The following is a 10,193-nucleotide window of genomic DNA, read 5'->3' as shown; positions in this document are numbered from 1 at the left end:
TGGTTATGTTTGGAGTCTGATGATATATGCGAAGGTTTCCAGTCTTGAGACTGGCTTCGTGTGTGGATCTTGCATGATCCGGTTTTTATGTGCTGTGGTTCTTTGCAACCCAGCAATGCAAGGTAACTCTAAATGTTTCTAGCTGGGAGTTTTGAGTCTTGTGCAGTCTGATGATATATGTGAGGGTTTCCAGTCTGAGACTGGCCTCATGGTGCGGGTAAACAGACCTTGGTTCCTGTGTTTGATGGAACCATGATGGTCTAATCAGTGTTCGGTGATGATGTGACTGGATACATCTTGGTTAACGGAAACATGATGTTCCCACTGTTCTTTAAACTGGAACGTTTGCGTTTGCTTAGGGGTTACGGCCAAGTAACATATTTTCTGTTGGCCGATTGGTTTACCTTTTGCCCAAAGGTAAAAGATACTTTCTCAATTACGTCTGAGATATATCTACCATCATATTTGTATCAAAGAGGAAAGAACATAAATTTCAGTTTCACCAAAGACCGCTACCAGCCATCAAAATTTGCTATTACATAGAATGTCTCCCGCCAAAGCCAAAACCACAAAAATGTTTCCCTGCAAAAAACTACCTCGACAATTTCCTGTGACAATCATTTCAGGCAGGGCGCAAAAGAATAGGGTTTCAAACCTACACCTGCCGTCTACAATGGAAACAGAGAAGAAAACTGGACATGACATTCCCCAGAAATCACGCATTCTACATCCAATCATTCCAACACCTCTCCATCCGTGCTTGCACACAGAAATTGCTTCACTGAACGGAACGGTAAAGCTGGTGCATCATAGAACTATAGCATGCGTGAAGCTTGTGGTTCAACCTTCCTGTATCTTTCAGCTGCGAGCGTGACTGACACTCATGGTGTTGGTACAATCTTTCTCGTCTTGACAGTGTATGAACAAGCCGCAGGGTGTTTCTCAATGCGCAGGCTATCTACCTTACAAATCTTCAGAGTCATCTTGTAGACTGAGCCGATGAATTGCAACCCCATTCTTTGCTGTTGCGACTCGGCCCCATTTTCCAAGACGAGGTTCCTAAGAAAATGGAGATAATCAAGTCATGCTGTTGAAGATACAATAGTGTATGACACTTTGTTTCGTGCTGGTACACGGAATTTCTTGAGAGCAGACATAAGAACGACCATCAGTAGTGGTTATCATGTTAGCATTTCTTGAGATTTTTTCTATATATAAGAAGAGACAACTTTCTTGGCCTCTGGATCATATTATGCACACAACCAAATTTCACCAGCTAAAAAAGATGGGAAAAACTCTTACTCGGCCAACACCAGCAACAATGAAGCGTCCTGATTTTGCTATTGCAAGAGAATTGACAAAGCCATCCTGTGCATGACAAATTGCAGATCAGACTTACAACAGGGTCATACGGAAAAGAGAGGGTAGTCATTACAGTAGTAAGTAATGACCACTGGTGTGAAGTAGAATAATGCGAGTTAAATACCAGTGGCAAGTCGAACAATGGCTGCATCCCTTTTGAATCAGGTTGAATTGTCCAAAGGCGAACAACACCATTAGCTGCTCCAGACGCAGCCAGATCAGAACCTTTTCTTGCAGCAACAGCACTAATCCATGAATGAGCTGATGAAAGGCTTTGAGGCTTACAAATTCCATTTTCTGCATAGTTGCACAAGGAATAAACAAGACATAATCTCAGTTGTTGAAATGAGGGAGCATACAGGAAGGCAATGTTCTCACTGCATTGACCACAAGTACCGAACTACCAACGCATGGTGAAAAAGGGAAATATGACTAATGTTGCCTGGTCAAATACCATCTTTACATGGTTTCCAATCACTACAAGAAGCTAAACAAATAAAATCCTACCATACCTTGCATCAAAATAAATGATTCTTTTTTTATCGCAGAAAGAGAGCAACGGGATTGAGAAAGTATCTTTTACCTTTGGGCAACTTTTCATCAGCACTGTCAAGTGAACTAGGAGCTAATGCTGGATGGGCATTTTTTATTATGTGAGTAGGTTTCTTTCTCATAACACTCCAAAGCTCGAGGCTTCCATCATCTGATCCAGACAAATATTCCTTGTCATCGATAAAGCAGCAGCACTCCAAAGACACAGCAGGAGCACGAAAGACTAACTGTGACTCCTCCGGTATCTGCCAAGAAATGAAAGCTTATTAAATGGAAAGGTAAGTCCTTACATTACAAGGTTTTAGCCTACATTTCTTAACAGAGAAAGGCATGTCTGTTCGAGAATTAAAGCATCTCTCCTTGGTTGCATGAAACAGAGATGAAAGTGTCATTTACATGCTCACACATTGTTGAAAACCCTACTTGAGGTCTTATCAGTCTACCTATTTATTGAAAGCAGCTAGACATGCAGATGAATCACACAGCGTTATCTGATCGTATCACAAACATATGAAGCGTAGAAGCTACAATGAACGAAACAGAGCTAAGTGCAAATTACCTTCCAAAGATGCATTGTTCTATCCCGTGCTACAGTCAGAAGTCTATCTTTGCTGAGTGCGTCAGTTGTCAATATTTCACCCTGATGACCATATAGGCAGTGCATGTATGTTCTATCTTCAGCATTCCACTGCATTATTGAACGATCATAAGAACCAGAGAATAGCTCTGAAGAGTCCAGGCCGAAAGCAAGACAGGATACGGGCCCTCTATGTCCACTGAATGCCTGCAGAACAGCAGAAAACAGTACTGAATTAAATTACATAAGCAGGGCAAACAATTAACATCATCAATAGTAGTAAAATTAACTCTGGCTCATGAGGGCATCAATAGTGATAGTATATGTTACTTTCAGAAAGATGTGCACAACGGTAAAGAGTGGATCCAAAAGGATCATGGATCTTGCGAGATAAGCTAGTGCAGGGGCCAAAGAAATAAGAAGCGCCCAAAAGAGGGAAAGGTCATCATTAGCAATTTAGCATTGGGCAATAGGTTATATGTATTTGAAGTTTGATAAATACAGAGTGACAGAATATTACATGGCAAAAGTAAGCTATACACACTGACATTAAACGAACATCTACAATCCAACTGAAAATGCTGCTCCCTGAATCATAAACAAACAGCTTACACTTGTAAACGGATCCTGATATGGAATTCAAGTTCCGTGTGAATTGACCTAAGAATACATCTGGTCAGTAGCAGACCCCAAACAGATATCTACGAAGGGCTACAGCATTCTAACATTGATCAATACTGACAGCAATATCTTGGGGTAGTAAACACGTGACATGGGGGGGGGGGGGGGGGGTACTTTTCTACAAACAGCCTTGGCAAATGCAACATGTATATATATAACGTTATTCCTTCTACTTTGTGATTGTACTCCACCTTCCAGAAAAACTATGAGCACAGTAACAAAACAATGTTTGATAGCTTATATTGTCTAAATAACATTGCGAAGGCAATAACAGCTCAAGAGAAACATCTCAGATGAACTATAAGTGGTTTGCCTTGATTTGTTTTGGGTTATTAGACAGTATGACTCTGACATACAACACATATACATGGAAATAATGTAAGCTACCCATTCCGTCACACAAATTAATAAAGAAAAACAATTTTCAATTTTACAAGCACGATAGTTCCTGCTAGCTAGCTCTACAATTTTGCTTTTCATCATTGTTCTGGTTTGCTTCTGTCGGGACCTTCTGGTTTGCAGTTTTTGTTTGCCTTGTTTTGGTTGGGCCGTTACAAATTCTGCAGCATCTTGACAGTTTCTTCTAATATACAATGACACATTAGGGTGCTTGTTCGAGAAAAAGGAATCAAACTTGCAAGCATTTCTCTGAGTAATATGGTTAGCTCTTATATCATCGACAAATGAATACCACACCTGTATGTGCTCCCGTGATCGAACATCCCACAAATGGATATGCCTATCGAAGCCACCAGTGGCCAAGTATCGCCCATCGGAACTAACAGCCAGTGCAAGCACCTGCTGGCTTCTCTTCTTAGAGAGAGGAGCTTTAGCATGGTGAGAAACCAACACCTTTTCAGTTGGCCACAAATACTTCTCGCTTTGCCCGGTCTCGACATCCCAATGGAGGATAACTCCATCTTTGGATGCCGAAAACCCCTTGTCGCTGTCCTTCGACAAAGCAACGGCAGTCACTGGCTGCCGGTGCTTGGCTATAAATTTGAATCCATCCTGCTGGCCAGGTGGTAACACCCTGCAAATTGCAATGCCTTGTCACATACATGAGGTGAAAAAAATCCTACTCCATTAATTTGATTTGAGCGAGGCAGTCTAAGCAACAATACAACCGGGTGGCAAAATGGAAGGACAGCAAAAATTAATAAACTCGCAGAGAATTGCTGCTCACCTTGCGGCGAGGCTCAGGCGCTGCCTGCCGCTCTCCACGAGCTGCTTCTTCCGGAGGAGCTTGGCGACCCGCCTCCCCCCGGGCAAACCATCATCCTCGTCGTCATCTTCGTCGTCGTCCTCCTCCTCTTCCTCCTTGTTCCTCTTCACCGCGTCGGCGATCCTCTCCAGGTACTCCTTGGTCATCCGCAACCTCTTCTCCCCGGCCGTCTCCTTCTCCTCCTCCTCCTCCTCCTCCTCATCCCCGCCCGCGACGGCGCCGCCCAGCGCGAGGGTGTCGTCGTCGCTGTCCCCGCTCTCGATGTCCTCGTCCGCGCGGGCGCGGCGGCGCTTGGGCTCCGACTCGAAGAAGGGGTCGTCTCCGGCGGCGGCGGCGGAGGGGCGCTTGCCCTTGCCCTTGCCCCGCGGCGGCGGCGGCGGCTTCTTGCTGCTGCGGTTGCCGCGCGGCGCCATTGGTCGGTGTTGTGGGGGGAGGAAGGGGGCGGCAAGTTAGGGTTTTAGGTTTCCTTTCTGCGGCGGGGTTTTGCGCCGGAGCCCGACCGCCCAGTTAGCACCGTTTTGTGGGCTTTTTGTGGGCCAGTGTTGAAGCTGGGCAGGAAAAAACCTAGGCCCACTTTCACCTAAAAAAAACCTAGGCCCATTTGTGTGGTTACAGATTCTCTTTTATTTATGCGGGAGTTCTTCTCTTCTCAAAATTTTTTTTTTATGCGGGAGCAACTAACGCTAAAACAATTCCCCTAAAAAAAATAGCCCTAAAAAATGCGGGAGCAACTTTTTTTTTTGACAAGAAGGCCTTCATGGCTAGTTTTATTCATCTCAAATCAAACTTACATCGTTAACTAAGAGCTTGTAGATAAAACTAGGGGGTGTATCCAACAATGCTCTTCCCCAATTGTCCATCTCAACATCAGACATTTCCCTAGAAAAGACACAATCTGTACATGGTCCAAATAAAAAATGGACATCCAATGGATTTTTCTATACATGGCTCAAGCATCTACGAACCTCCAAACCCAGCTCGTCTACAAGGGATAAACCTTGTCGTCGTCGTTCCAGTGGCTAAGCTTGTGAGCACATAATTCACTAAAATCAAATCGTCCACCATATTACATCAGTTTTCCTTTACAACGGCTGAATTTTTTTTAAACTTGTTTACTCTTCCTCTTTGACATGCTCAAAGCAGAATAATTCACTTTTATGAATATCTTAAGTCCGGACAATTGCTCAAAAAGGTAAATGATTTGTTTCATACTATCTGTCTTGTTCACGTCGTGCTCCATAAAAATTATAGTATTACCCGCTTACTAGAGAATGATACCCACTTCCCGTCAATAGATTTCCTAGATGAGACCATCCACCTAGCCATCCTGCTTACCCCTTGCTATAATGACCACCAACAGATCAACAACAATGTTGAATAGGATTGGCGGCATAGGATCCCCTGGCTGCAACCCCTTCCTAGGTTTTAAAATAGTGGTCGATGTATTGTCACTGATTTTCACCCCGATAGTACCACCCTAAATGACTTTATCATAGGGTTTTCACAAATCCACTTTAAAATTAATCTCCTCGAGGTTCTTAGAGTGCAACTCATGAATAGTTTCATGAAGGACGACCACCCCCTCAAGGATGTGTTGGCAGGCATGGAAGTCGTAGTAGTATGTACCACAATTTGTGCTATCATTGTTAGCCTATTTTTATCCATTCGATATAAAATTGAAACTAACATTTAGCAAATAATTTGACCGAAATCACTTAAACCACGCCACGCCACATCGTTCGACGGAGGCCAGGGAGCGTTTGGTTACTGCATCTGTCCGGTGGGAGATGGTAGCGCGGGATATCTTCAACCGGTTTGGATGGCGGTCATGTAATAGGATAGGCGATTAGTTTACCTATCTTTGTTATGCCAGCCGGTTGTGGCTTTTGGACCTATTGTTTTTGGCGTTGTGGCTCTTTATGAGCTTGCCGTTATTTTGTTTTCAGACTATAAGACCTTGTTGAACCTCTTTATTTATCTATAAATGTGGCCGTATGCATTGTTCTGATGCAGAGGCCGGGGAGTCCCCCCTTTTCGAAAAAAAAAACATCGTCCTTCTTAGGAAGCAAAGTGACCATGCCAAAGTTGAGTTTAAACTTTAAGCAATTAAAGCTTTCGGTTGAATAAGTCCTCAAACATTGGCATCATGTCCCCATTGATAGTCCTCAAACTATGGTGTCTTCATCCATCGATATGAAGTTGAGCACGGGGCGCCCAAACAATTGTTTATAGTAATTAGAAATACATGACTTGGGATTCTCGTGACCCACACTAGTTCACTCGTCTTTTTTAAGTTGGACATTTTTCATTTTTCTACGCTTCGCATCGGCGATCAAATGAATTTTTTGGTGTTATTGCCACCTTCCCTCACGTACCTCACTTTGGAAATTCAGGCCCATTTAATATCCTCCGCATGCAGAAGTTTAGCTATGCTCTTGCTGGCCTCTCTTTTAGTAGCGCATTCTGCCTGAACAAGGGGAGCCGATTATGCTTTGATATCTAATACATCGATAAGACAAAGTATCCTTTATTTTTTAATTTTATAAAATACGCTCACATTCTTAGTTCCCATGCAAGAACCGTCTAAGATGATGGATCTTATATTGCTACCTTTCTCAACATTGGTGGTATCCTAATTCTTTTTCCCATCCTACAACAATCATCTCAATAAAGCCGTCGTTCTCAAACCATGATAACTCAAAAGAGAAAGCCGCTTTGTTCCCCACGTGAGCAGTCTCACTAGAGTCAAACGGAAGGGGATCATGATCAGAAAGTCCCCTTCGCAATGCACACAACATAATTAGGGAAAAGAAATTATCCCCTCTCGGAGCTATCCGAAAGGTGACCCGACTTTTAATAAGTTGGTGTAGCAAGACTATTATTCCAAGTAAATCGACGTCCTGAGAGAGCTATCTCCATCACGCCAAAGATTTTCAATTATAGCATTAAACATAAAAAGTTCATCTAGCGCTGAAATTTTCATTATTCTTTTTGGCACATTAACAAATAATATTAAAACATCCTCCCACAACCATGAATAAATTTTCATCTCCACAAGTACGAACCAACTCAGTCAAGAAAGCGGGTTAGTGCTCAGGTTATGCAGCCCTCTTAACCACAACAACAGTCCTATCAAAGCCGTCAAGTTTAGACCGCACGTAAAACTTAATAATCAACCTAATCCTCCATTTCCATTTTTTCTAACATCAAGTGAACGCCTATTAACTCCTAGCAAAATACACTTGATCTCCCTAGAGAAGGAAGGCCTAGCAGTCAAGTAATATTACCAAGTAAAATTAGGCCTAGCGGTTTCCATAGAAGTGATAAAATCCGCCTTTTGCTCCCTAGTAGTCTCCGTCAGAAAACAACCCTTAGCCGTCAGAGTTTTCTAGGACTACGTCGCAACATAGAAAGGTATTTCCATGCCCGCTCGCGAATGACTTTCGTCGAGGACCACGGCTTTGTGAAGTTCTATTGGATGGACGGCAATAAAAATAGCGACTATTGCCAGAAAGATTATCTCTCGACCACTACAAGTCAAGCATCTTATTGTTCCACATGCGTTACCTCTACACAAATCCCACGCCCCACCTTATGAAAAACTAAACCACATATCCATTTTACACCACATCATATATATAGGCAAAAAGCAAAAATCTATCTCACTTGCCCTTTCGGGCCGAAAGAGTTTACAGAAACAGATTCCTTACGCAAACGGCCTCTTTTTCAATTATGCTATGCTGCATGCGTTGGGGTTCTCCTCGCTGAACATCGAAGTGATCTGGCTCCCATCTCCTCTTCCCCTAGCAGCCGCTGGATGGTAGTAGCATCTTCCTTCTTGGGCTGAAGAGCCCACATGGCCGTACTCTGATATGCGAGGAGGACTGTAGCTACGACTATGTGCTGCGTAATATGGTGCAGCATCATCATATTCATATCTGACGCCATGAATGTTGCTCGGATGGGTTGCCCAATGACCTCTGTACGCATGGTGGCTGTATGGGCAGTCACGCACCATGTATATCATGGAGGTGGCTGGTGCTCCAGCCGATGGTGGCGCCTCTTTGTTCTCTGCCGCGGTGGGTTCTGCTGGTGCCTCTTCTGCAGGCGGAGGCGGAGGCACATCAGCAACCGGGGCTTCCCCTTCCGCGGGTGGCGCCGGAGCTGCAGGCGGGGCTTCTCCCCCTCCCGCGGGTGGCGCCGGAGCTGCAGCCGGGGCTTCTCCCCCTCCCGCGGGTGGCGCCGGAGCTGCAGCCGGGGCTTCTCCCCCTTCGGCGGGTGGCGCCGGAGCTGCAGGGTCGGTGTGCGAGCAGATGGCGGGAACCCTGTTGGCCTTCCTGATGGCCTTGACGATCCTCGCAGGATCGGCGATCCCCACCACCGTGATCTTGTGGTTCGCTTGATCAACATGTACCTCGCCTACACCGTCAATGCCGGTCAGGGTCTTCCTCATCTTGTGCACGCACCCGTTGCAGTCCATCCTTACATGGAGCTCGGTTATTCGCGGTGTCTGCAGATTGATACATGTAGATATATTAGAAAAATGTGCTATCTGATACTCCCTCCGTTCCATAATATAAGACGCTCGTATATTATAGGATGGAGGGAGTAGGACATAAGCGTCAATGACTAGTGTGGTTAGTTACATAGAATCTCCCTCCGTCTCATAATATAAGAGCGTTTTTGACATTACACTAGTACAGAGGAAGTAGTTAATAAATCAAAAAAAATATGCACAAGCATTACCCTAAAGAAAAGCACAAGCATGAGAAGAGAAAAAAATGGTTTGAGTTACACAGATAGATGGGCAGGCTCACAAACCTCTGGTTCGGAAGTCATTCTTGAAGCCTCCGGTTGGAGCTTGGAGCTGGAAGTTCTTGTGGAGAGCTCTCAAGACATTATAAGGCAGGCTGGTGGAATCATGGACAACGCAAGAAGTTGCATTTATATGGAGCTAATGAGCTGAGACGGAATATTTGTGTGGGTCACCTAAGGAATCGTTGGAAAGTGAAAAGAGGGGCCCTTTGATATATACAACCTGCTCTTCTTTTCCATGAGTTGTAGTCGTGGCCGTAAGTGGGTTCCAAGATGAGCTAACAACTGGCCACAACCATTCTAGATCTAGAATAATCCAACCGGTAATTGTTGCACCTGCTATACCTAAATAACTTGAACCCCTATCATGGATTTCGAGATGGAACATCATTTTACCATTCAACAGCGAGCGGTACATTCGTAAATTTCAAGATGATATATCGACTCAGTCTTTCGGAGGTGCTTATAGGAGTAGGTTGTTAAAAGAAAAAACAGCAAGCGGTGCAGCTGCTGCCTTATTTACCTTGAACACCACAACCCCAATGAGTTAAAAATCGACCTGGTTTCCTACAAGACAGTATATATAGAACGGAACTCGGCAGTCATTGAATTCTGCATGACTTGTTTTCCTTCTCGAGGATACCATGGAATGAAATATTAATTATGTTTAGGATGAAATACTCAAAGCAATATTGCTTTGAAACTATATGTCTGGGTTTTATTCAGTTGGGTATAGTTGAGCACCTCCATTTCAAGCACGGCCACCAGTTTGCATTTTTGGCATTCATCGATTGGAGTGCGGATAGGAATATCCCTGGCCGGCCAACGGAGAAGATAAAGCATGAGAAGATCATAGATAGTGGCTTCTTTGGTCACAAGAAGGGTTCTTTTAAAGGTGGAGGATAACCACTCGTGGGAATCCCCTCAACTAAAGAAAGGTATAGCTTCGTAGCCATGTTAAAATCATATATAATGAAAATT

At 44.0% G+C, this 10,193-nt stretch overlaps 2 protein-coding genes across 2 annotated transcripts; both read right to left on the bottom strand.

Annotated features, from left to right (window-relative positions):
• Positions 1-475: 475 nt before the first annotated feature.
• On the bottom strand, positions 476-4,878 carry LOC123102188 (U3 snoRNP-associated protein-like YAOH). Its single transcript, XM_044523491.1, has 7 exons — positions 4,359-4,878; positions 3,869-4,205; positions 2,474-2,698; positions 1,946-2,159; positions 1,487-1,659; positions 1,303-1,368; positions 476-1,059 (listed from the first exon to the last, which is right to left on the bottom strand). The coding sequence occupies exons 1-7, from the start codon at positions 4,808-4,810 to the stop codon at positions 964-966; spliced, it is 1,563 nt and encodes a 520-aa protein (XP_044379426.1). The 5' UTR covers positions 4,811-4,878; the 3' UTR covers positions 476-963.
• A 3,156-nt stretch (positions 4,879-8,034) lies between these two features.
• On the bottom strand, positions 8,035-9,297 carry LOC123106495 (brain acid soluble protein 1). The gene is made up of 2 exons (XM_044528644.1): positions 9,219-9,297; positions 8,035-8,907 (listed from the first exon to the last, which is right to left on the bottom strand). Exons 1-2 carry the CDS (start codon positions 9,234-9,236, stop codon positions 8,128-8,130), a joined length of 798 nt encoding a protein of 265 aa, XP_044384579.1. The 5' UTR covers positions 9,237-9,297; the 3' UTR covers positions 8,035-8,127.
• Between the last annotated feature and the right edge of the window lie 896 nt (positions 9,298-10,193).

The sequence above is a fragment of the Triticum aestivum genome, chromosome 5A, assembly GCF_018294505.1.
Source record: "Triticum aestivum cultivar Chinese Spring chromosome 5A, IWGSC CS RefSeq v2.1, whole genome shotgun sequence".
NCBI classification, from domain to species: domain Eukaryota; kingdom Viridiplantae; phylum Streptophyta; class Magnoliopsida; order Poales; family Poaceae; genus Triticum; species Triticum aestivum.
The sequence above is the reverse complement of the archived record's forward strand: the minus strand, read 5'-3'. Positions and strand labels throughout refer to the sequence as shown.

What these genes read in the sequence shown, in the direction of transcription:
- LOC123102188 (XM_044523491.1), bottom strand. Translation starts at nt 4,810, where the DNA reads ATGGCGCCGCGCGGCAACCGCAGCAGCAAGAAGCCGCCGCCGCCGCCG. An exon ending in GATCACGGGAGCACATACAG is followed by an intron (nt 2,699 to 3,868) that starts GTGTGGTATTCA and finishes GCTGTTCTGCAG; the next exon opens with GCATTCAGTGGACATAGAGG. An exon ending in GAACAATGCATCTTTGGAAG is followed by an intron (nt 2,160 to 2,473) that starts GTAATTTGCACT and finishes ATTTCTTGGCAG; the next exon opens with ATACCGGAGGAGTCACAGTT.